At 35.7% G+C, this 27,742-nt stretch overlaps 1 protein-coding gene across 1 annotated transcript in view; it reads left to right on the forward strand.

The window, feature by feature from the left end:
- FBXL17 (F-box and leucine rich repeat protein 17) overlaps positions 1-27,742 on the forward strand; it is a 463,835-nt gene that overhangs the window by 280,593 nt on the left and 155,500 nt on the right. Inside the window, exon 7 of the mRNA XM_023617906.2 lies at positions 27,191-27,267. Within this exon, the coding sequence (XP_023473674.1) occupies positions 27,191-27,267 (77 nt within the window). The remainder of the gene's footprint in view (positions 1-27,190; positions 27,268-27,742) is intronic.

The following is a 27,742-nucleotide window of genomic DNA, read 5'->3' on the forward strand; positions in this document are numbered from 1 at the left end:
CACAACTGTAAAAGATTTAGAGCTTTTGAAGATTGTGCGTTTAATTTTTAGCTGAATTGTATATACATCAAATCCATGCATCAGAAAGGCTCCAGAAAGAGAATTTATAGAGCTTGGGGAGATGGAGTTAAAAATTTATAAGTCTTTGAGATCCTTAAATGGGAAAGATATGAAAAATGTGTTTTTGAGAGACTTAAAAACTACATTTTAGAACTATTGTTACCGAACCAAAGTGGGTTCGCCTCCTGGTGAGTTAAATCAGACTCTCCACCAGAAGTAGCTGTCTCTCAAAGTAAAGTATATTTGCAGCAAACAGGAGACCATGAGGAATCATTTCCAAAGTCATGGCATCCCTGAACAAAAGGAAGAAGGGACTTTTATTTCAGATGGAAAATGAATATTCAAAAGGGAGAGGTGGGTATTCGCTTGCACAGGCTCAGTTGGAAAACATGCTTCCACATACACTGCAGGTTATGGTAACAAGGCCTAAGCTCCTCCTGGAGAGCTCTTACATTAAAAACAAGGCAAAGATCATAGGCATAGCTCTTGTGGTGAGGCTTGGTCTGGTTCAGGGTGGTTGGTGATTGCATCTCCTTAACATAACAGAAGGAAAAAAAAAACAATTTGGAAAAACAGTTAAATGCTTCCAAAACCACCCTTGAGTTTCTCAGGGCAATTAGTCAGTGACACTATGGGAAACTAGCTCTGTAGATTATTCATGAAAATCATGTGGACATTTCCAGAGATCATAGACTGGGTATCTATTTTCATGCCGTAAATGATGGCAGAGCGCTTCATAGATGTTTTTCTAGGAGTTCATTGTAGAGTGTTTGCATCCATGAATATCTATATAAGTTCCATTTCTGGGCACAGCACTCTATCAACACCGTGGCATGAGAAATCCTTTCTACTTAACACCCAATCATGAAAGTTGATTAAACATGAGCCTCCTTTAACATTCTCATGTTGAGAATTTTAATATAAAATACTAAAGAAAAAAACTCTTAAAATTTTCCAAATATATATTTTCTGATTGAGAAATATTTAAGAATAGCTGCCAATTAAAATAATAATTGAGCACCTATGAATATAAAGCACTGTACATGTATTATACCATTTTATCCTCACAATAACCCTATGAAGTCGTTATCTCCATTTTATCATTAAGGCTATAGACCACAGAGATTAAATGACCTGGTTTGTGGTCATACATCACAGGACAAAACCAGATTCGAACCAAGGTCTCTGATTCCAAATCCTATGCTATAATATTCACATTTACTGATACGTTATTATAGTTTTTAATAAACTGTTTTATTGCCCAAAATGTCTAAACCAATCACTCCTACATTACCAAGGCTGCACTCCATCTTTATATTCTCACATATTCATTATCTGTTGGTCAACTTTCATGGTAAAAACCTCATGCCCACAAAACCTCAAAAGTTATCTCCTTATTCCTACAAATCATTTGGCAATTGACTTATTGTTTTGAAAGAAAGATAATGAATCCAAATCAATTTAAGAATATGTACGAAATATGCAATAATTATATAGAAAGGATCATATTATTCATGTTGCTTTGCAACTTTTTAAATTCAACACTAATTCTTGAAATCTTTACATGTCAAGGAAAATATTTATCATCCTGTTACATGGCTGCATCTGGATACCATAATTTATTTAACCTATCCTATTTGCATTCACAGTAATAGAATTTCTGGGTCACAGGACATATTCATTGAAAGTTTTGGGGAGGTTTTTGATTACTGTTTCCATTTCTTGTGATTGGTCTATTCAGATTCTCTATTTCTTCCTGATTCAGTTTGGGGAGGTTGTAAGAGTCTAGGAATTTATCCATTTCTTCTAGGTTGTTCAATTTGTTGGCATATAGTTTTTCATAGTATTCTCTTATGATCCTTTGTGTTTCTTTGGTATCTGTTGTGATTTCTCCTTTCTCATTTCTAATTTTATTTATTTGAGACTTCTCTCTTTGTTTCTTAGTGAGTCTGCCTAAGGGTTTATCAATTTTGTTAATTTTTTCAAAGAACCAACTGTTTGTTTCATTGATCCTTTCTACTGTCTTTTTTGTTTCACTATCGTTTATTTCTGCTCTAATTTTTATTATTTCTCTCCTTCTACTGACTTTGGGCTTTGTTTGTTCTTCTTTTTCTAATTCTGTTAGGTGTCATTTGAGGTTGTTTATGTAAGATTTTTCTTGCTTATTGAGGTGAGCCTGTATTGCAATGAATTTCCCTCTTAGGACTGTCTTTGCTGCCTCCCAATTAAGTTGGTATGGTGTGTTTTCATTTTCATTTGTCTCCAGATAATATTTGATTTCTTCTTTAATTTCTTCAATAATCCATTGTTTGTTCAGTAGCATGTTGTTTAGTCTCCACATTTTTGCCCCTTTCCCAGCTTTATTCTTGTAGTTGATTTCTAGTTTCATAGCATTATGATCCAAAAAGATGCCCGATATTATTTCAACCCTCTTCAATTTATTGATGCTTGCTTTGTTTCCCAAGATATGGTCTATCCTTGAGAATATTCCATATGCACTTGAGAAGAATGTGTAACCTGCTGTTTTTGGATAAAGTGTACTATATATATCTATTAAGTCCATCTGGTCTAATTTTTCATTTAATTCTATAATTTCCTTGTTGATTTTCTGTCTGGATGATCTATCCATTGGTGTTAATGGGATGTTGAGGTCCCCTACTATTATTGTATTGTTGTTGATGTCTCCTTTTAGTTTTGTTAATAGTTGCTTTACAAATTTTGGTGCTCCTGTGTTGGGTGCGTATATATTTATAAGTGTTATGTCTTCTTGGTAGAGTATCCCTTTTATCATTATATACTGCCCCTCTTTGTCTGTCTTTATCTGTTTTGCTTTGAAGTCTACTTTGTCTGATATAAGTGTGGCAACACCTGCTTTCTTTTGTTCATTATTAGCTTGAAGTATTGTCTTCCATCCCTTTACTCTGAGTCTGTGTTTGTCTTTGGGTCTGAGGTGTGTTTCCTGGAGGCAGCATATTGTTGGATCTTGTTCTTTGATCCATCCTGCCACTCTGTGTCTTTTGATTGGAGAGTTCAATCCATTTACATTTAGAGTGATTACTGAAACGTGGGGGCCTACTGCTGCCATTTTATCACTTGTTTTCTGGTTCTTTTGCATTTCCTTTGTTTCTCGTCCCATGATTTTTGGATTCCTAATTCAGGTAGGTAAATTTCTGTATAGGCTTTCTTCTTATTTGTAATTTGTGTCTTTATTCTTGTTATTTGTTTACTGGTTACCAGGTGGTTTGTATAACACATCTCATAGATGAGATAGTCCTTTTTCTGATAGTCTCTTATTTCCTTAAATTAAAACGTTCCATCCCTTTTCTCTTCCCCTTCTAGGTTGTTATTGTCAGATTTTTTTTTTCCTCTTCCTTCTTGTGTTGTGAGTTTGTGGTTAAAATGACAAGGTTGTATTTATTCTTGGTGTTTCCCTTCCTTTTATCTTTAATGTTTTATTTACCTTTTGCTAACCTGTTCTGATGGAGAGCTGCTACTTTCTGTTATTGTCCTTCTGCTTACCTCCTTTGTTCTGGGTTTTGTAACCCCTTTCCTTTTTTTTGATTTTTCAGGTATGAGGTTCTTCCTGAGCATTTCTTGAAGAGGAGGTTGTATGGCAATGAACTCCCTTAACTTTTGTTTATCTGAGAAAGTTTTTATTTCTCCATCGTATTTGAAGGATATTTTTGCTGGGTAGAGTATTCTTGGCTGCAGGTTTTTGTCCTTCAGAGTTTTGAATATATCGTTCCGTTGTCTTCTAGCCTGTAAGGTATCTCCTGAGAAATCTGCTGATAGCCTTATGGGGTTCCTTTGTAGGTTATTTTCTTCTGCCTGGCTGCCCTTAGTATTTTCTCCTTGTCGTTGACTTTTGCTAGCTTCACTACTATATGCCTTGGGGTTGGTCGTCTTACACTGATAAAGTTTGGAGATCTATTGGTTTCTGTCACGTGAAGTTCCATCTCTCTCCCCAAGTTTGGAAAGTTCTCAGCCATTATTTCTTTGAACAGGCCTTCTGCCCCCTTCTCCTTCTCTTCTCCCTTTGGTATACCTATAATCCTTATGTTGCATCTCCTAATTGAGTCAGATAATTCTTGCAGAGTTTCTTCATTTCTTTTTAGTCTTAGTTCTCTCTCCTCCTCTGTCTGCAGCATTTCTATATTCCTATCCTCCAAATTGCTAATTCTCTCCTCCATATTATCGACCCTACTGTTCAGAGAGTCCAGATTTTTCTTAATCTCCTCCATTGTGTTCTTCATCTCCAGTATTTCTAATTGGTTCTTCTTTATAGTATCAAGCTCTTTTGTGACATAGCTCCTGAACTTGTTGAGTTGTCTGTCTGAATTCTCTTTTAACTCATTGATTTTTTAAATAATGGCTGTTTTGAATTCATCGTCATTTAGGTTATAGATTTCAGTGTCTTTGGGATTGTTTTCTGGGTACTTGTCATTTTCCTTCTGTGCTGGAGATTTAATATATTTTTTCATACTGCTTTATGGCGTGGATTATGTGCCTCCGCATAGAGATAGAGTTTAGTTACTGCTTCCACTTGTTTCAACTGGTGTGGGGGGGAGCAGCTGTTTAGGCTGCACCAACCAGGAACCCTGTCAGCTGTTACTGACTGGACCTGGGCCCCTCCTCGTAGTCACAGTGGTCCTGTGGGGTCCCTCGTCAGTTGTGGGGGCATTTGCAAGGGGGCCTCAGGCTTCTGGTGCCTACTGTTGCAGACCACCTAGATGCGCTCCCTCCTTGGGGTCTTCAGCGGCATTATGGGCTTTCCCAGCAGCCGGGAGCAGGATCACCTATAATCGCAGCTCTGTCACTGTCAGAGCCCACAAGATCTCACTTGTCCACTATAGGTCCCAGCAGAGCTATGGGTATCTTCTGCAGTCTGTGGTTAGCTCACCTAGCTGTGCTACTTTTGCCCCAGGGCCTTCCAGCCTTGTGATTGCTGGTCAGGGCCTCTCCACTAGTGCTGTGCAGAGGCTTTCGCTGAGGCTGCTGTGGGAACCTGGAGTACCCCCCGGGCCATGGAGCCAGTCCGCTGGAGCTCCACCCAGCCACAGACCACTCCCACAGAATCTCTGGGGGCCCCTTGCCCCGTCTGGGACACACCCAGAGTCTGTGGGCCCGGTGGCGGCTGGCAGGCTGCTGCCTTGCCAGGAATTCTGCACTTTTGGAGCTTCCTGGCATTCTGAATGCTGGGTGGGGCCTCTCTGCTAATGGCGAGCAGAGGCTTTCCCTGACAGCAGTGTGGGAACCTGTAGTTTCCCCCGGGCTTGGGTGTAATCTTGGGGGGCTTAGGTAGGGTTGTAGTCACCTGTTTCCACCGTCACTCCACTGGTGAGTTCACACTCCCGCCCCTGGTGCATGATGATGCTATGGGGGAGTCCGCTGGAAGACAGCCTCTTGCAGGTACTAGGCTGTCCGGGGGTCGGGGGTTGGAGAATTTTTACTAATCTCCACCTCCTCCCAGGGGGATGTCCATCCACCTTCCGATGTATAGCAGCACGGGTCTCCCAGGTGTCTTGAGATGCTATCTGGATATCCTTTGTTAACCGGTGAATATCCAATTAGTTGTAGATTTGAAGGGGGAGAGACAAGACTACTCACTCCGCCATCTTGGTCCCACCTCTTCATTGAAAGTTTTCTTAGTTTTGTTCATCCTTTATCACTAGGATCTAGTATATACCTAGCCTGTGTATGATGAACCATAAGTATATAAATGAAGAAATGAGTAGTATCAGAGTATACTCCAGAATGGTTTTGCTAATTTATGCTGCCACATGTGTATCTGTTTCCCCATATCCTTCCCACAGCAAGATATGAAAGTTGACAACTAAGTCCGTAGTGTCTTTTTTATAAACAAGCTCCTTCTGGAGGGAGGGCAGAAGCTCCAAGCGATCAGAGATTCTTAGTGGCGACTATGTTTGGGGGGCTCCTAGACAGCAGGCATACAGTCCACTGCGTTTTTGAAGAGGCAGTGTCTGATTGTCTAAATGTTTATACGTAATTCAAGATTTTATTATACCTAAATATTTAATTCTTATAGTTTTGAAATTTTGGTTTAGAGAAACTATAATATAAAGTTTTCTATTTTGTTTCTCAAGATGTAAAGTAATATGCCTCAACATTTTGCTACTTTTAAATAAACAACCAACCAATGTCATTTTTTAATTTATGATGATGAGGAATTTTGGCCTGGAGCTTTAGGTACTAATTATGTATTCATTTTATGCTGATTTGCTGCTTTGTCACGTTTTCCAACAGCTTTGAAATGGGGGCTATAATTAAATCAAATCTGTAACAAAATATATTTTGTTGAGACTATTTTTTTTTTTGCTTTAGTTTATTTGAACATATAAACCAAGACTTTGGGTAGCTTTCTGTGATTATACTATTGCCCCTAAAGTATATGAATAAAACTCAGAATTATGCTAGTGTTGATATTCAACTTTACAAATTGAGTGATAATTTTTAACAGAAAAAGATATTTAAATTCTAGTACTTTATAATCGTGACTTTGAATATTTTACATAACTTGGCTTTGGGAAGAAAGCTTACTTTAAGCTTTGTTTTTCCTTTTAGAATCAAGTTCCAAGTCATCTCATTGTCTTATAACTAGCTAACATGAACATTTACTTTCATTTTAAGCTATTGTCAATTCTTTTAAGTAGGCTGAATATAAATCAATAACCTGTCATAGCTATTGTATTTACTAAGTCTAGTTGATATCAGTGTATTTTATTGTATAGTTATCTTTGGTCAAATGTAAAACACAGCTTTTTGCAATTTAGAAAGGCCTCTAGATTTATATTTATTGAGGCTATAGTTGTGGTCATAAGGTCTTTATTATTAAAACTGTAAAACATCATATCATTTTCTCAATTTATACCACTTTAATCTTATATTATGAATTAATAATTAATTTAAATAGTTGAAATAATATGTTGAACAGGATTTTAAAGCATAACTAATTTTTGGACTCCATTAACTTAAAAAAGGGCCAAAACTTTGATTAAGGAAAAACAAAACAAATGTGTAACTCAGTAGAAGCCCCTCTTTTCTGCTCTGATGGGGATTAGTAATTGTTTATTTAAAGAGTTAATGTGGGGAGGATAGTAAAATAAAATATTTAAAGAATTTGCATCATTTAAAATTGTATAAACGCTCATTTATTCACAAGTCTTCTGCTGAAGGACCAAGACCTTCTATTCATCTAAGAGCGTGTTGATGGGAATTTCGTGCCGTCTTTCTTGTCTAAACCACGCGCCCAGCTGCATTGTCAGTGATTTGCAGTTTTCCGTACGTTAAAGTGGAATGGGCACTAAGACACTTATGAAGTGAGATAAGTAGAATCCTTCTAAATTTTACAGACTTTCCCCTAAACTTTTAAAATCATGTCACATCTAATTCAAAAGCATTTTTTAGTGAGTTGCCTTTGTCAAATATATGCAAAGTATCTAATATAGTTTTATAAAAATGATCTCTTTTTCACTTCACATTTCATTTATGATAACATTTAATTAAGTTGCACAATTAGAATACCAAATATGATTGGCATAAACATATTTGAGGGCAAACACACATGTTAAATCCCCAAGATAACGAATCTTTTAGATTTAACATTTATTATGGAAAGTTTCAAACATAAATATAGAGAGAATCAAATAATGAAGTCTCGTGTACCCCTCACCCAAACTCAATGATTACCAGTGTTTTGCCATTCTTATTTCATCAGTTGATCCCCTCAACTCTTTTTTTCCTGGAGTATTTTAAGTTAAAGCCTAGACAAATTACCATTTTTAAATACTTCAGTTATCTCTAACAGATGAAGATTTTTTAAATGCACACACAGAATATTGTTATTACGACTAACAAACATAACAATAATTTCTTAAAGTCTTTTTTCAGCTTATTTATTTGAATTGGCATCAAAACTAGGTCACATATTGCATTTGGTTGACATCTCCTAGGTCTCTTTTAATGACTGATTTGTATGTCATTTATTTGTTGAAGAACATAACTTGTTTGTCCTGCAAAATTTCTTACATTCTGGATTTAGCTGATTGTCTTCTTATGGTCCCATTCTTTGTTTTGCTACTTGCCTACCCGCCCTCCCCCCCATATTGCCTATAAATTGATAGGTAAATTAGAGGCTTGATTAAATTTAGGTTTCTGGTTTGGGGGCAATATACTGCATAGATGGTGCTGGATATGTCTTATTATATTAAATGAGGAGGTACATAATGTCAAGCAGTAATGGAAATTTTAAGTAAAGTAGTAATAGCTAAGACATGTATCCTTTAATATGTGCAAGGTGTTATTCCAAACACTTTACGTATATCGTTTCTTTTAGTGCTTAGAGAAACCCTTTGAAGTAGATGTTCTCATTGCCTCCACTGTACAGATAAAGACAGTGAGGCACAGGGAGGCTAAGTAACTGGCTGAGATCCCCAAGCATGGATTTGGTCCGGTCCCTGGCACTCAGGGCAGGACCTATGCTCCAGAGCACCCTGCCATTCTGCCTCTTGAAGGCACTGACATTTCTAAATTACACTGAAAAGAGTTAGGTGTGGTCCAGTCCTCTTCAGTGAACATCTTATCTTAATTATATAAGCAAATAAATGTTAAAGGATATATATTTTAAATAAAAAGTACTTTTGAACTATGTTGTTTACCACCTCTACCTTCTTTGAAAATAATACCTTGTAAAATCTGTATTTATTTTCTTACTGTGATATTTACTCTCACATTGACAAATTGTGATATTTTCCTTGTCCTGAAGTGGAGCTTTTCATGGAAAGTAAATTTACTTCCCTTACGTAGATATGTCTTTTCCAGTATCAAGAAGTATAAAGTGAGTTCCTTGAAATTAATGGCAATTTATAATTTTTAATAACCACAGCATTTTCAAAAAATTTATTACAGTTTTTGTTGCTTCTTTTGCTTACATAAGAATGAATTTCTAGTGTCTTCTCAATCAGTTTGGCTTGTCTAGTCTAGAGATATATTTACTGAGAGAAATTCCACAGAACCCACTTTATCTTTCTATTACACATTCTTATTCTATTATTTATATTTTCAACTCTTTGGATCTTCAAATACAGTTTTTCTCCTTTTAAATTCCTCTATATTTTGTTAGTACATGCTCTTCATCCTTTTTTATTAGATTTTACATAGGTATGTCTCTTTATAACTACAAGTCAGTCAGTCCTCATGTGTAAAAATAATGTCCTACTTTGTTGACATCCTTAATGAAAGTGATGCATTTTCTATTTTTATTCAGATTTCTAAGTAACTACAATGGCATGACTTGTCTTGTAGTATGCCCCAAACCTTCACTCATTCATTCAACAAACCTGTCTTGAGCATCTTATCAAAGATGAGTAAAACATGGGCCCATCTCAGGCCAGAACTGGAAGTCAGGTCAGTATGGTGATACATACTTCATATAGTGATCACAACAGAGGGAGGGAAAACTAGAGGTCAGGAGCAACAGTCAGTCTGAGAAGAAACCAGTGCTTGGGTCTGAATTAAGGGTTTTAAACCCATGTGGATGTGATGTACATGGTGTATTCAGGAGTTGCAGACTTAAATGTCTATAAAAGCCAAACATAGAGTGCAAATGAGGAAAGTGGGTCAAATGTGATCATTAGGGAATAGTGGGGACTGTTGAAACTGGATAGCGCCTGTCTGATCTAAGGGCATTCTTCTTCAAATATTTGTTTAAAACAGTGACTCAGCCACACAAAATGTGGCTGTTCCACTTATTTGTGACTCTGGTAAGGTCTAAGTATATGAAAGGTTTAGTGTTTTGAGAAACCATCTATGAAATAAATGTGTTCAGTGGACCAAGTCAGACAGAGTTATGCAGAATATATGGACCAGAATCTCTAGGATATCTATATCTGGGATTTCAAGCTACACTGACAGAAGTAAATGGGGGACAAAATTTAAACAAAGAAACAAAAAATGTCAGGGGCTAGTCCCATGGCAGAGTGGTTAAGTTCATGTGCTCCCCTTTGGCAGCCCAGGGTTTGCTGGTTCGGATCCTGGGCACGGACTTATTAGTACTCATCACGCCATGCTGAGGTGGCATGCCATATAGCAGAGTCAGAAGAACCTACAACTGGAATATACAACTATGTACTGGCGGGCTTTGGGGAGAAGAATAAAGGAAAAAGAAGATTGGCAACAGATGTTAGTTCAGGTGCCAATCTTTTTTAAAAAAAAAAAAGCAAGTCAAAATCATCTTGGTTCACAAAATGGAGTGATGGAGTGTTCCTCGTGAAGCAGCAGTCAGTTGCTGCAAGATCAGGCATTCTGCTGACCAGGCGCACGCTTAGTGTGTCAGCACCACAAGGACAGCATAAACAATTAGGCTGAAAAAAATTAGACTTTGGTCTTCCTTTCATGAATTGTATACTTTAGTGTATTTTAAAATTATTATTATGAAATTACAGATGGAAGAAGAACCATATTTTTCCCAGGACTTCATGGCCTCTATCCACTTTAATCTGGCCTGGCTACAGCAGTAGAATTTCAGATTCCGAGCACAGAGGGATTCGGTGTTTGGCTGAAGACCAGACGCACGGGGACTGGGCGTGGCCTTTGGAAACTAGGCTTAATAACAAATATGGCTATATCCTATTTGTGTGAATGTGCAACCTAGTGGCCATTGAAACTCCTTCCTCCCAAAATAATTCTTCATGTCTCTTTAAAATTAATGTGTGATATTAGTCGTACTGGCTGTTAACAGAGGTTTCCAAACTCATAGATTTGGGCTATTAATTTTTACAATAAGCATGCATTTATTCTCCCTTGCTGGGATTTGTAGACATGGATTCGAATCAGTGTTTAAAGTTTATTTTAAAAAGAATTAGGTTGAATGTTTTGAAAGTTGTATGGCATAGTTGAATAATGTCAAAGTGTAAAATGACTTTTAAAAGCTTTCACAGTTAAAAACTTTGCAGTGCTTTCTCAGTGGTCTCCATTTTTGAATATTAATCTTATGAAAAATAATACAACAGCTCACAGAATTCTAACTGTATTTTTACATATTTGTGAAATAAAAGTATACCTTTTTCTCTCCTTAAATACCAGACTTTGGGCATCTGAGGTTTATAGTAATATGCCTAAAGTTATTAATATCTTCGTTATTTTATACTCTGTATCAAAAAGGTCTTTCAGATGTAGTAGAAATCCTCAAATATAGAAACCTGCAGCGTGCTTGGCAGTCTTAGTGTGACTTATCCTGAAGTTTTGTATGTCTTCAGCCTTAGTTGAGTACTTTAAAAGATTTGTGACTTGTTTCTTTCCTTAATTCTATTTGGAAGTCAAGTTTATAAAGAGTTCTTTAAATACCTGATGTTTGGCTGCTTAACAGAAAGCATATAGCTCATAGGTGAATCATTTTATGTGAGATGTAAATAAAATTTACAACGGAGTGAGAAAAGATAAAGTGTCAGGTTAAATTTTCTTTTATCTTTTTCGTTCTGTGTTTACTTATGATTAGAGAAAAATATCGACTTTGTCTCTTCAGCAGTACTTAGCGTCTTTATGTTCGTTTGAAAATTTCCATGGTTTTCAGCATGTTTCAGTGAAGATTTTTATTTTATGTGTAGTCTCTTTAGCTATGAAAATCAGTAGACTGAGTATTTCTTAAAATCGGCAATTCACTTAAATACTTAGAAATAGTAAAAGAAAGGAAATTATATTATTTTTTCCCCCAGTGATTGAAGAAGACTCTGCTGAGGGGTCCATGATATTCAGCTTTTACTGTTTGCTAACTAGTGACAGAGTCCTAATCCAGTTTCTGGCAACACTTTTTTTTTGAGGAAGATTAGCCCTAAGCTAACTACTGCCAATCCTCCTCTTTTTGCTGAGGAAGACTGGCCCTGAGCTAACATCCACGCCCATCTTCCTCTATTTTATACGTGGGATGCCTACCACATGGCTTTTGCTAAACAGTGCCATGTCCATACCCGGTATCTGAACCGGTGAACCTTGGGCCGCCGAGAAGCAGAAGGTGCGAACTTAACCACTACGCCACCAGGCCGACCCCGGCAGCACATTTTTTAACATGCTCTTGGTGATAAGATAAGCAGTCTACCTTGTAAGCCACATCATGTAATATCTTCCACCAAATATTCAGTTAGGGTAGAAACCTTAAATGAAAAGTTTGATGCTGATAGAAAGGATCATAGTTTCAGGCTGGTTTTAAATTGGTTTCCAACTTCTAGTTCAACTCAGAGATAATATGGAAGGTGACATATGATGTAATGTTGAGGGCTATCTGAAATGACTGAGATTTCTTTCCTGAAGTTATCTGGTTATTGTTGGAGAGTTAGCTTGCTTGGAATAAATATGATGAAAGAAATAGAATTAGCCACAAAGATATCCCAAAGAGCTAGCAGATAGAATGTTGCATCTGGGCCAAAAAGCTGTTGGAAAGAGTTCATACCAAGCATTGTCTGTATAGTGAATAAATTATATCATATATGTGTACTGTTATGTTATTTGCATTTAAAAAAAACTCTGGAAATATATGAATAAATTTTAAAACATTTATCAGTTTCCAGTTATCTTTTGTCAGTATGTATTTTCTTAAAAGATAAAAAAAGAGTAGAATTATTATCACGATGGGATCTTTGAATTTTTTAATGTTTAACTAGTCTTCATTACATACTCCCCAGAATGGCTAAAAAATCTGATAATATCAACATTGGTGAAGATATGAAGCAACTACAACTCTCATAAGTATTGGTGGGAATGTAAAATGGTATAATAACTTTGGAAGGAGATTTGACAGTTTCTTCTAAAATTAATCGTTCATCTACTACACGCATATTACCAATACTCTATGACTCAGCAATCCCACTCCTAGGTTTTTACCCATGAAAATGAAAGTATATGCCCACAAAAAGATTTATAAGAATGTTCCTAGCAGTGTTATTCATAGTTACTCCCAAACTGCAAACAATTTGCATGCTCTTCAAGAGAAGAAAGGGTAAAGAAACTATGGGATATTCATAAAATGAGATACCTCTTGGCAATTGAAAGGTATAATCAAGAAAAACTACTGAAATATGAAACTGCATAGATGAATTTGAAACTCTTATGCTGAGTTTTAAAAAAAGCCGTACACAAAAGAGTACATACTGTAAGTGATTCTATTTTTATGAAGTTTTAGAACAGAAAAACTAAGTTATGGTAAAATAAAACAAAATAACAGAACCTCTGCAACAGTAGTTGCCTTTGTGGATGGGTATGGGCATTGACTGGAAGGGGACATGAGGGAACTTGGTGGGGTGCTAGGAATAGTCTAGATCTTGATAAGGATTCAAGGTAGACCAGATATATGCATTTGTCAAAGCTGATTGCATTTAAGATTTGTGCATTTCACAATAGGTAAATCTTCGTTAAAAAAAAAATTACAAACATTGAACTCTAGTTAATGATGTGTATGCTAGTGTTGAGGAGTGAAATGTACTGACGTCTGCATTTACTCTGAAATGCATCAAAAAATAGGATAAATTGATGGATAGAGACCATGATCAATAAAGAGATAGATGGATACATCTGAGATAAAGCAGATCTAGAAAAATGTTAATTATAGAATCTAGGTGGTGGATAATGGGTTTTCACTGAACAATTCTTTCAACTTTTTGGTATGCTTAAAAATTACCATAATAGGGGCTGGCCCCGTGGCCAAGTGGTTAAGTTCACGCGCTCTGCTGCAGGCGGCCCAGTGTTTTATTGGTTCAAATCCTGGATGTGGACATGGCACTGCTCATCAAGCCGTGCTGAAGCAGAGTCCCACGTGCCACAACTAGAAGGACCCACAATGAAGAGTACACAACTGTGTACCTGGGGGCTTTGGGGAGAAAAAGGAAAAAAAAATTACATCTTTAAAAAAAAATTACCGTAATAAAATATTGGGGGAAAATGAATGCTTATTCTAAAAAAGTTTAGAAGATAGACATTTTTGGAATTTATTCTAATTTAGACTGAAGATATGATAACATTCTTTAAGGTTTTCCTTTTTTGTCCCTTCACAATTTAAGATTTTGTCATATCCAATTGTATCATCTTAATTGCTAATTCCTTAGTGCCACATGTATAATCCAGTTATTAGTTTAATAACATGGATTAGACACTATATTCATTTCCTGTGGCTCCTATAACAAATTACCACAAACTTGCTAGCTTAAAAACAAGTATATATTGTCTCACAGTTTGGACGCCAGACATCCAGGATCAGTTTCCCTGGGCCAGAGTCAAGGCGGCAGCCTCCCTCTAGAGTCTCTGGGGAAGAAGCCATTCCTCTCCTTTCCAGTTTGTGGTGGCTACCAGCATTGCTTGGCTTGTGGCCACATCCTTCTACTCTCTCCCTTCTGGGTAATATTGCCTTCTGTATGTCTGTATCAAATCTCCATCCGTCTCTCTCTTTTAAGTACACTTGGAATTGCATTTTGAGCCCACCCAGATAATCCAGGATAATCTCCTCATCTCAAAATCCTGAATTTAATCACATCAGCAAAGGCTTTTTTTCCATATACAGTAACATTTATAGATTCCATGGATTAGGATCTGTTATCTTTGGGGGCCATTATTCAGCCTACTACAGGCATTTTTTTAATGTGCCAAGTTCTGTGCTAGGGCCTAAATAAATAATAATTAACAGTTAATTTCTTACTCTTTGCCAGGTGCTGTCCTATGTACTTTACATTCATTTTTTTCCCTAAAGAAAAAATTTGGTTTGATTTAACATGAACATTTGGCCATACATTTCTTTCTAGAATATGTCAACTATTAAAGCCCCAAAGTGCTAGTTATCTGAGAAATGTACTTTAGGAAATTCTATTTTATTCTAAATAACCTATCTTATTTGTGTGGTGGATGTTAAAGTTGACAAGATTGTAAATTCCCTTTGAGAAGAGACTTGTCTTATCCATCTTTGTATCCATATAGTTAGGGGCATAGTAGGGGTTGGTAAATGTTTGTTGAATAACTAAAAGTGCCTTTGCAAATATTATGAAATGTAACCTTTACAAAATCCTCGGAGGTAAATATTGTAATTTCCATTTTACAGAAAAGACTTAGAGAAGTTGAATTACATTCCCAACCCCAGAACTGCGTCTCATACACACACACACACACACACACACACACACACACACACAGCTTTGACAGTCTGAGCATCTGAAACATATTTCCATTATCTGTAACTGATTTTGTACATGAAATATTAAAATTTAGTGAAATTCTGATGTAGCTAAATATCATCTCTCTTTTATTATTGTCTTATGTTATCAATCATGTGCAATACACTTTTCAGTTTTTAACTTTTTTGAAAGGCTAGTTTCTTGTGGATTAAGTCCACAGTGGTATTAAGAAATGGGAGGAAATATTCTAAATGATACAGAATATTTTGATACTTTCTTGAAACTTCAGCCTTTCCCCAGAAATGCCTCAAGCATATCTAGTCTTTCTGTAGCTTCTTTTGAACATCAGATTTTTTTAACTCATTGATATTATGAATCTTATAAATAATCATACTTCCCTCTTTACTTGGGTTCCTTGAAAGCTTATTCCAAAATCTTATCCTACCTATAGAAGCTTTTCGGGCCTGAATTATATGACTCCCTTCAGGGTGAGTCGATCCCTGACTTTACTATCCATGTTTTCCACCTTCCTTATCTCTCTCAAATATTTCTTTTATAGTTTTATATGCATTTCTAGTGGAATAAGCCTGGATATATGTTAACAGACAAAATAAATTTAGGCCCCTTAGTAATCATGAACTATACAAATATATTTATATGTTATATTATAAATAACAATGTATTATGTTAGCTCTATATTGTTATGTATTGCATATACTGTTTTCCTTCTTTTTCATCTTTACAATTTTCTTTCCCCAACCTTAAGTCAAGCCACTAAGTCAGCTAATGTATCCCTCAGTATACATCATGTTCGCTGACTTACTTGTACTGTTACCCTTTATATTTTCTTTCACCTTTTTAAAAGTATGGCATGACATTGAACTGCCATTATTTTCCCCAAAGCCCTAAATTTTGCCAAATGGCCTAAGTCTGTTGTGTGTCTGATGACCACGTATTTACCTTCAATAAAAGATCACAAAGGGGGGGCCGGCCTGGTGGTATAAGTGGTTAAGTTCATGCGCTCCACTTTGGAGGCCCAGGAATTGCAGGTTTGGATCCCAAGCATGGACCTGCGCACTGCTCATCAAGTCATGCTATGGAGGTGTGCCACATACAAAATAGAGGAAGATCAGCACAGATATTAGCTCAGGGACAATCTTCCTCAAGAAAAAGTAAGAAGATTGGTAACAGATGTTAGCTTAGGGCTAATCTTCATCACCAAAATAAAAGGATCACAAAAAGGAATTTGTGCTCTATTTTTTTTTTTACAAAATTCTGTCATTACCAGGGCAGAACTCATGACACCTTCAGGACTCATAGAAGCATAAAACTGATCAATTGACTCCAAGCACATTTACCTGACATCCCTTTCAAACGCCTGCTATTGCTTTCGCCTCATTATTCCACTAACAACTTTTGAAAACAGTAAACTGTCTCTCCTCAACTCTCTATCTTGTTTCATCCTCGGAATGCCAGAATGTAGTCCTTTATTTAGTTGGGTACTTGAGAGAAGTGTTTTCTGTGTAAAGCAGAAATGTTAATACTACTATTATTCCATTTTGCCACATGGTTTTGCTACATGTTGATTTTGCAGACAGAATAGTAACTATAATCATCAACAGTAGAGCATTTAGAAATGTGCCAGAGATATGCTGTTCATTTTGATTTATTGTGTAAAATAACATAAAGCTGAGTACTGGGGTTAGGAGTGTTGCTTGTTCCTGTTGGCTGTCAGACATGATGTTGCCTGCATGTACCCGCTGCCTAAAACAAATAGTGAAATGTGCCTTCTTCCTTTGCTGTGCTTACTTACTGTCTTGCTTTTGCAACTCTCTGCAAGGAGAAAATGGGTAATGCTCCCCCTCCATGCTTTCTATCGATCTCACACACTGGTTTCATTAGCTTCCTACCACTCTCCCTACGAACAAAGAGGTGTATTTTCCCTTCATAGGGAATAGGCTGATGACTAGTCCTACCAAAGCAACCTGGATTTTAGTGATTATGTTGTTTCAGGGGCTAGGCTACTAAAATACCTTTTCTGAGTGCATTTATAACAATTATATATTTGTTGATTTAATGACACTAGTGATAAGGGAAATATGTATTTGTTAAGAATTATATTTATAAATGTATTACATACATGCACACAAATATACTACATACTCCTTTGAATATTAATTAAGTTGTTGATAATTAAGTCTTTTCATTGATGGATAAATTAAAGAGTTAAGAAAGAATCCTTCAGAAATATATTTTACGGGCAAATGGACTTTGTAATATTAGGAGTCAATCATTAAACTGGCCTGGTAGGAAGAAAAACTAAGTAAGTTTCAATAGCTTTTCCCTGGAATTTCTAAATCTCATTCTGCTGTATTTATTTGAATATTATTTCAGAAGAAAATATGGAGTACTTTGTTTCTCTATCCTTCAGATAAATAAGAATTAACTGAACTTAGCTATTATCCTTCTGTTGGGATTTAAAAAATATAAACTGCATGCTTTTCATAAGAAAATCCTTGGTTGATGCCCCGTATTGTCATTTGTAGAACTATGTGGACTGTTTTCTTCCTTAAAAAAAAAAGTAGAAATATTATTTCTTTTGTTTTTAAGTAAAAAAGTTATCTCCCTGTGTAAACATAATGTACCAAAACAATTAAAAGTGACCTGCTGCCTTGCTTTCCTATAAATGTTAGAACACAGATTATTTCATCTCTGACATGAACATTAACATGTAATGATATGGGAGAAAATAGAAATCAAGCAATGGCAGCTCCAGAGCTTTGGAAGTAGGTTTTATGAATTGGGCAGCAATGATCCATAAGCCTCAAAGAGTTCAGAGTTCAATCCAGTTAAGCTTCAATAGGATCAATTTATGTAGTATCCCTGCCTTCATCAGGCCCATGTCATCTTTCTCCTTTCTTCTTCTGAATGAATCTGTGGGTTATCTTGCTCCCATGGCCTATACTTTTCCCTCTCCCTAATCTAGAACTCCTTCCTCATACCTTCTTTTTTAGAAACTAACGAGAAGCCTTCGCTGTTCTTTTCTCCCAATTGCAGAATTAATTAGTTTTATATAATTGCTACTTAAAATCGCCTGTAAAAATTCTTTTTTTGGCTTTTGATCAGGCCAGAAAATTGCTAAACTTAAAAATTAATGACAAAGCACATGCTTCCTGAGTATGAATGCTTGAAGCATGTGGGAAACATTTGGAATGGAGAATGTTGACCTGCTTTCTTTGTGTCTTATTACAGCTATCTAATTGTAAGCTTTCAGAAAATGATCAAATTAGGTGCCCTCTTCATTGCATTTTTAAAATAAAAAATATCTCCTTTTTTTTCATGTTGCTAAAAGCATGTTTTCAAACCAAATTTTGACTTACTAGATTGTGATATTGAGAATCATTGTTAGTTAAAGTAAAACCATTCTTTTAACTTTTATACATTGTCTTTACCTACTGTGTTTTATAGTCTTCTGAGAATTTGGCTTATCCAAAAAGAGATTCTGTGCCTTCCCAAGTGAGAAGGAAACCTTTTGTCAGCATCTTGTCTGAGTTAACTCCTTGGCTGCGCAGGTCATGGGAGGTCTGTGTTGAACATCAGTCTTTGGCTCTATCACAAAACTGGTATTGAAGCACAGGCCAACTCCCAGAGTACAGAGGTTAAAGAGGCAATTAGTCACTACAAAGCTGACTTGTGGCATCTTCTGGTAAGGAACTACTTAACTCTTTCCTGAATGATGCCTGAAATCTCATCTTCTGGGTGCTTTTATATTCCACTAAAATAGTTTAGTCTTAGCCATTTTAAATTAAAGGTAAACTTAAAATATATATGTTGTCTGTTGAATTGAGACTTTCTTATCAATACTTATAGCTGTTGGGGAAAGGGGGTGGGGATAGGTAGGGAGATTATTACCAATTTCATTTTACCTGTTTGGGAGCCTAACAAGTCTCTGAAATTATTTCCAGCTTTACCATTAAAGTTCTTATTTATTACTGGGGGCAGAGGACGAGGGTTGAAGCTTACCAGAATTTTGCCTAACATTTTTTTCAGAAAAGGAATGGCCTCTGATGAATTACAATTCATTAAACTGGACCATAGTTTTATATGTTTTTATGTTCCTGGTTTTTTTAAGAGCCTGGACTTTTGCTTCCCCGCAGTAAATTTTTGGTACATGTAGGATAATAAAATCTCCTCTTTTGCCCTCCCTCTTAAAATGTGCCAAATACCATAAAGATAGCACCATTCTTAACTGTGTCAACAGTGTGCAGTGCCTGGATTCCCTCAGAATTATTGGCTGTAAATTGATGGAACCCCAAAAAGCGTAAGAGAAGGAAGAGGTTTCTTAACTTTTCCTATTTCAAAGTAACTACAGTTTTTTCCCACTGAGCAATGACTAAATTGCTGAATTAGGAAGTGTTGCCTTTAAATTTTTTCCTTCCCTTTCTTTCTAACATTTCCTTCAGCTCTGAAACATAACAATTTTCAGTTGATTTTTAGTAGATATAGAGATAGTGATATGATTTTTCTGTTCTTAGGTATAAACATTAATATCAACATTAACAGCAAAAATAATAGTCATTGATCTATCAAGGTTACAAGTATTATGTCCATCATTTTATAATAATTTGACTCTCTGATTATATCTTTTAACATGTCCAACACATAGTTTGCACTCAATAAAACACTATTGAATTAAATAAATAAAAGTTTAGAATCTTTTTTCTGCCTCTTGTATATTCTGAGGAATGCTTAGAAGAAGTTGGCTTAAGAAAAAGTTAGCTCAAATTGTTATATAGTAGTTTAGTACAGTTGTAGTAAAAAGATGGAACAGTGGCTAAAATTAAAAACAAGACTTTTGAATAAATATATTTGAAATATTAAAGCCAGAGCCATTTATCATAAGTTTGTTAATTTGATATCCCTCCCACCCCCCAACTTGGAAAAACCCTTAACCATCTTGTTTCTTAGTAGCTTAAAGAAAATGTGCACTTTAAAAGATAGTGTAGGCTTTATTCTATCTGAAAAACATTTTTAAAGTACTCTAAGAAACATTCAAGTTAAATTAAAACATATTTTGCCATATGAATGAAAAAACAAAATATTTCCATGAGAGCTTGTTTGTGATGGTCATTCCTAAATATTTTAGAAAATATTATTTTGTTGTTACTCCTTTTTCAGTGCTGACCCCTCTTTACTCTGCAGTTAGGAAACCTACCTAATGTTAGAGATGCTCAGGGAGGGAGTGGTCCAGAAAGAATCAGCAAATGACAACATCTGCTCTGCCTCCCTCAAAGGTCTAACACCTCTGTTGGCAAAGATGCAAACACATAGAACTTAAGTTTCAATAACATTTCACTTTATAGGCCACTTATTGTGGTAAATCTCATTTTTAAAAAAGCAAACAAACTGCTCTTCTCATTTTGTAACCTTTCACTATCTTTGTGTGACAAAATAGGCATTAGTTCACTGTTTAAGTAGCAAATGCCTAAATTAATCTTAGATTCACCAATCAGATACTGGCTTTCCAGAGAATAGCATTTGGTAAGTGAGTGTCCCAAGATATTTGTTGTTAACTGCTGGAGCTGGTGACATTTTGCATATCGCTCCTAGTCTTTCCCCTGTTAAGAATGTGCTTTGAGCAAACGCTTCAGCGTTTTAGTTGCAATTCAACCTTTTTTTTAAATCTCTCTTGCAGTGAACATCTCTTCTGTGAGATTATCTTTAGAAGTTTACATGAAAAATTAACAAGTATATATTTGGTACTGTGTTGTTATTGGGAGAGAAGAACATTTACAAAAAAGCATAGCATAAAATACAAAGAGCGCTCAGCGTATCACTTTGATGCCGTGTGTCACTTTCCTGAAATAGTCGTTCATTTATCATTACGTGCAGTTGTTTAAGTTAAAAATAACTATTGCATGCTATTTCTGTAGGGTTAAGATGTCGTGTTACTAGAAAAAGTGCCAATAAATGGAATGCTCATAAATGAAATTATATTCACATGTAATAAGGGGAAATGTACTATTAATAGATTCTTGAATTGATTAATCTTATAAATGTTTACCTGTAAATTGATCTTTTTCTGTACATAGAGATCTTTTATATAGTGCATTTTCTGAAAGTAGGGTATACCTGTAAATCATGCCCATTCATTTACTGCACTGGGATTGGATTATTCTTCAGTAAAACTCGATTTGAGGCTTTAGAAAAATCAATCGAATATCATTATTCTTGCTGTAAGATGCCAAATTGTGTTTTGGTGACCTCTGCTATCATTTAAATGACCCGTATATGAGTTAGTCAGGATGAGCTTTCGTCGCACAGAATTGGATCAAGTTTGCTCCCTTGTTGCTGTCTTTAGATCTTGTAAATCCTTTTTATTCCTTTTTCATTTGTGTGTATTAGTTGCAGCTTCTTATGCTTTTACCACTTACAATCTATATAACATAGGGTGGGTTGTTGGCTTGTTTAGTTTCAAGAAATGGTGAAAATGAAGCTCTATTTCTAAAACCCCCAAATAGATCACTTTTATGATGTGTTTGCATTTCAGGAATTTTAAGGTTTGATCTACGTGTTTATTCAACCTTAAACATACCTAGCTCCCCTTTGCACTTACTTGCCAATTACTTTACAGCACTCTTCATACTTTTTATTTTAAATCTGTAGGGTTGTTTTTGTCTTGTTGCATTTTTTTCCTCTATTAGAAGGTATATCTATTATTCAAATAGAAAAGTGACTTAAGAAAGAGCATCCTAAAGTTTATTTAGAAATTCACCAAGCCACATACTAATGCATCTCTAATGGGGACATTTCTTTTCACACCTCTAAGGTGATTGAGCCTGTCCTTTAAAGTGAGATTTGCAAACCAGTGTCTGGCAGCTCCAATTAGCTTCTTTTGGGTTTGAAGCACATCACAAACAGTAACAAGGTCTCCTAGGACACTCCTCTTGCAAGCAATGTAGTCATATTTCCTCATTAGTTCTTTTCAATTGTCACTAATGCCATGTTCCAGCTTTTGAGTAGGAGACAAAAAAACATAAAAATTTGGTATGTATGTAGAATGGGCCATTGTTTTCCATAATTCAAGGCTCTTTTGAATTCCTTTGATAGTTTTGAAGCTTACACAGCTTAATTCATTAACCTTTACCCTTCACATAAATCATGTGATTAGGAATCTATTGCTAAGGAGACAGATTTTCCCTCCACTGAAACTAAGTAACGCTTTCTCTTATTTAAAACAAAAAATACTGTATAGCTCACAAAAGTAACCTTTCTGTTACTTTTCAAATTTCATCAAATGTTTCAGATTCATTTTAGAACATTACCAAAAGCAGGTGAGCATAAAATTACATTATTATAAAAAATAATTCTGGATGCTTTGGATACTTTGGAGCAGGTTTTCTGGCCCTTTTCAGTAAGTATTCTAAAGGAGTTTATATATATGTACTCAACAGCTGTTACTCAAGATTTTACAATGGTTACAATTTTTTTTATTCTCTTCTGAACCTTGCCAAAACATAAAAGCAGGAAAATAATCTGAGGGGAGGCAATTCAGAATAAACCAAAATATATTTAAATGAACCTAGGACATTTCATTTGGAGAAATGTTTCCTATAGGCCCTCATTTTAGAGAGAATGATGATGTGAGGCTCACAAAGAAGGTAGGTGGTTGTTCTGTGGTTCTGTGGAGGTGAGACTAGACTGTGTGTCTTCTCATTCTTTATTCCCTCTTGTTAAGACTTGTCTCCCCTTATTTCTCAGAGCTCGGGAAGATGGTTTAGTAGTCGTGTGTTTGATGTTCACAGGCTATCAAGAATATTTGATATTCTTCTGCATTTTTCGACTATGCTCTTTTTCTGTATGATGAATTTCTTCTTAATAATCTTGTTGATTGTTACTTTCACTAAGGATGTAGTTCTTTCCCCCAAGTTTTGTAGTTCCTTAAGTTGTCATGCATGAAGTGGGAATTTTTTGAATGTACTGACTGACCCATAGAGAATGTCAGTCATGTGGTTTTCTGAGGTTTTTCCTTAGGGATGGTGGGTACAGGGGGTGGGAGAAAGAATGGGAAAAACTTGAATTCTGCATTCTGAGTTTAGGGACTCATGGCTTGCCCTTAGGGACAAAACTGTAACTTATCACTGGGATTAGTGAATATTCTCCTATGCAATGTGTGTGAATAGGAGAGGGGAGGGAGAAGCAAAGGTTTTAAACGTGGTCTTTGGTTCTATCACTCTCCTTACTTACAGATTAGCACTTCGCAAACATTTCTCTCTTTTTTTAAATTAAAAAAAATTTTTTTTTAAGATTGGCAGCTGAGCTAACGACTGTTGCCAATCTTTTTTTTTTCCTGCTTTTTCTCCCCAAATCCCCCCAGTACATAGTTGCATATTTTAGTTGTGGGTCCTTCTAGTTGTCATTTCTCTCTTTTATTGGTACCATTTTAAAAATAGCCCTTAAAAAAACTTACATGAGTACCTGTAGTCAAAAAGTTTAAATAATTACTAATACCGCCTTGTTTGTTGCCTGCATACAATCTATACAGTAACTGGAAAATGCTCTGATGTTAACACACTAAAGGTCATCAGTAGAACCAAGACTCTTAAAACAGAGTGGAATTATTTCGAGTAACTGTGGCCCACAGACTTGTGTTATGTTAGAGCGCTTCCTGTAAACATGTTCTAAAATGGATTTGAAACGTTTCGAGAGGAAAGGACCGTCACCACCCACCGTCTCTCTCATGACCTGCTGTCACCACAGGCTACCTGGGAGGCTTGACCTAGACTAGTCACAGGGCTTCAGGCCCTAGCCAGGGACCTGCTGTGGGGCTCTATTTCCACCGGTTTGCAGTAACGGGATAATACAAACCACTTCCATTTTCAGCTCTCAAAACAATAGCTATTTTGGCTATTTATTTGAACCACTTAATGTTGTATTTTAATATTATATTGAGTTTTAGTCTAGATTCACAGGACTTGGGGTTTCCCTCCTCAAATATCACATCTGTGAATGATATGCTATTTAAATTAAAAAATTAAATTTTGCTACAAAGCTTCCAAGGACTATTTTTTATGCCATGAATTCTTATTCGAGAATATGTGGAGTTGTATGTTGTACATAACTTCTAGCACACTGGCTGTGATTACACGGTAATTAAAAGTATTTGGAAAACCTGATGCAACTCAACTTTGAAAAACAGAGCAAAATCCTAGGTGATCCTTTGTAAAAGCAAAGTGCTTTTCTCTTATATTTCTCTTTTCCTTTTTCGTCTAACAGATATTTACTGCTTGCTTCGTAATCATGTTATCTCTCAGCTGTTGCCTCTTGAGTAAGCCAAATATATTTGTGATATCTATTCATAAGAACTTTTCTCTGTTGTGTAGGGAGGAAACCTGATGCTCATGGCCTTTCATCACTTTTAGGACAGTTTTTATCCAGTGATTGATTATCTTATTTTATATGAATACGGTTTCTTGTTGCCTGTGAAACAGAATTTGGTCTGGCTTGTACAGTGAAATCAATTGGTGTTATTTGCTGTTTGTAGTCTGCTCTGTGTGTCTTTAATGTTCATATGTGCTTGTAGCATATAGAATCAAGTGGCAGGAACGCAAATAGAATATTGCATTTGTTTAGAGTCTTTTCATAATCAAATATGAAATCAGGCATTTTGAACTCTTTGAAAAGAGCGTGGGAACAGAACAAATGATATGAACGTTATTTCTGCACTACCTTATTTCATTTTGTGGTGGTCATACAAAACATTGGATCTGCTAACATTTTTGGTAGGTGATAGAGGAAGGCAGTGAGATATGTATCTTTGATATGGCAGAAAGTAGTCAGACTTTCTTTTTTTAAAACTATTTAGGATTTTGTAATCATCTAGGGCCTTTATTTTTATCCTTAGCATATGAAAATCAGTTTCTAAAGTTGTGTATAAAACATGGTTGTTGACTGTAATGTTTCGTTTCTGCTTTTATCCTTCCTATTTTATGAGTTCATTCAAATGTTACATTAAAGCCAAATGACATGGAATTAGGTTTTAAAATTTCCCTTGATAATAAGCTGCATCAATCATAATTACATTGTGTTACTGTTTCAAATTTTCTACTGTAGCCTTGGAAGAGCTTACCAATTTTTATCATAAATCTTTTTTTAAAAATAGCCAAAAAAGAATGTTTATTCAGTTATTCTGAGGAACTTTGAAATGTTTATCATTCCATTAAAACAATATTCTATAAAAATATTTTTAAAAGAAAAATATATCTTCTCTATAACTAATTTAACCTTCAGTAGTGAATTATGTGAAGTAAAATTTCTTGACATTTTATGAAGATACCTACAAATAAGCCAGACGGCAAATAAAATATCTGAAAGACAGAGATGGATACTCAGTAATTTTTTGATGGATTATACACACAGGTATCAAATTATTTGATCCTTACTTCTTAGAAAAGGTTAATGACTCTTTTTCCTTTTACCCTTTCTTAACTGTTATTTATAAAGATTAAAACAGGGACTTCAATGAAGGATGCATATGCCTATGTGTTGGTATGACAGTACAGGTTTTTCTGATATTATAGGGGACTGAGCCACAAAATAGATAGTGTTGTTCACCATTATCTTTAAAGTTCATTCAGTTCTGTACTACGTGTTCCTCTATGGCTATTGGAGCAGAGTGCACCATTCAAAAATCTTTTAACTTAAAGGAAACCAGAAAAGTCTTTAAATCTTACATATCTATATCTATATTATTAAAATGGCCTTTACCTGTGCAAAAATTCATTTAAGATGTTAAGAATAAAACATTTTAAAGTAAAAGATTTTAAAGTTCTTGTGTGCAGATTTTCTTTCATCTTTAATCAATGTTATAGATTTTTAAGATGTAAATTTCTTTTATAATGAATAAAAGTTCACAAAAAGTGTGTATTTTAGTTATCAAACTCCATCATTAATAACTGAGCCATGCATAATGTTACCATCCACTCATGACCATGCCTCTATATTCTACAGTTTCATTATAATTATTTTTATATTATTTTATTATATAAATGCTGTATGTTCTTTATATAGCATATGTTTACTAGTCTGTTACCAAATGTAACATTACTCTTATAGGAATATCGCTTTTTCATTGCTTTGGTTTTATTATTTATTTATTTATTTTTTTTTTTTGAGAAAAACAAGTTTGTTTGCATGGTGGTTCAGGGCATCCAGAGAAATCACGGGAGTTGGGAGGAGGCAAAGAAAAGAGAAGACAAGGATTACTCTGGCAAGAATGTAGACCAAGTCCTAACAACACATCAGTGTTCATTTCACCCAGCCCACGGGTACGAAGGTGTCACACAGCAGTGCCCAGTGCACTTCAGGGGAAGGCACGCCACCGTCAGAGCCAGGACACTGGGTTCTGGTCCCATCCCCGCCCCAAATTCACCCTGGCATCGTGGGCAATTACCCTCACCCAGCCTCAGTCCCCTCATTTTAGGATTGCTTCCTGCTGGCTGTGAGGCACTGAAGCTCGAAGGTGGCTTTTTTTCTCTCCAGAAAGGAATTTCTGCCTCTTCCACCTCAGTCAGCACCGTCCCTTGTTGTGAGAGTTCTTTTTATCCAGTATTAGTTCTCTCTCAGGGGTAATTCTTCCAAGTGTAGTTGTAAATTTGTTGCATCCATGGGAGGAGGTGAGTTCAGAGTCCGCCTACGTCGCCATCTTGACACCATCTCCTTCGTTGCTTTGATTTTAAAAGATACACTAGTCATATGTATTTAATTAAAGTCATTTAGGTATTAGAGAGTTTAAAGCAGGGAATATAATACCTTTTCCTGAAACACCTTGAAAGAGGTTTGTTGAAAGAAGAGAGCTGTGGCATTCATCAAATGCTGACCTCTTCCTGTTACAATCGTGGCCAAACTCTTGCTAATTTAACTTGAAACGCATTAGTGTAACTCATCACTTTTTTTGTGTGTTTCAGGTGTGTGGAGGTCATTGCAAAGGAAGGACAAAACCTGAAAGAGCTGTATTTGGTTTCCTGTAAAATCACAGATTATGGTATGTAATGAGCCATTGTCCTAATCCTTTTCAAGAATAAAAAGTTACAAAATCTTTGAAAGCTTTTTAAAAGAAATCAAGAGCTACTATCTCATAGAGACTATCTTTATTTGTGCTAAATCTGATTATACCAAAAATAATCAAGAAATCATGAGACTGATAGCCAGAGTAAAATAAACGTGTGTATCAATTTATCACCGCATGCAGTCACACACACACACTCTCACACTCACATAGGATTAAAGAGTATGTCTAAAAGAGCTATACAGGAAAGTAAATAATCAGGATAATTAAATATTTGATATAGCTATAACTTAAAAATTATTACGTTGAGTTAATTTGCTTAATTTAATGTCATGTCAAGTGCATTCCTGCTATTTCAAATGCCACAGTTCTTAATGCTTTAAATTCTTTAAAGCCTGAGAAACTTCCATGTTTAGATATATAGGAAGTAAATGGTATACGTTTGTATGCA

The sequence above is a fragment of the Equus caballus genome, chromosome 14, assembly GCF_041296265.1.
Source record: "Equus caballus isolate H_3958 breed thoroughbred chromosome 14, TB-T2T, whole genome shotgun sequence".
NCBI lineage: Eukaryota > Metazoa > Chordata > Mammalia > Perissodactyla > Equidae > Equus > Equus caballus.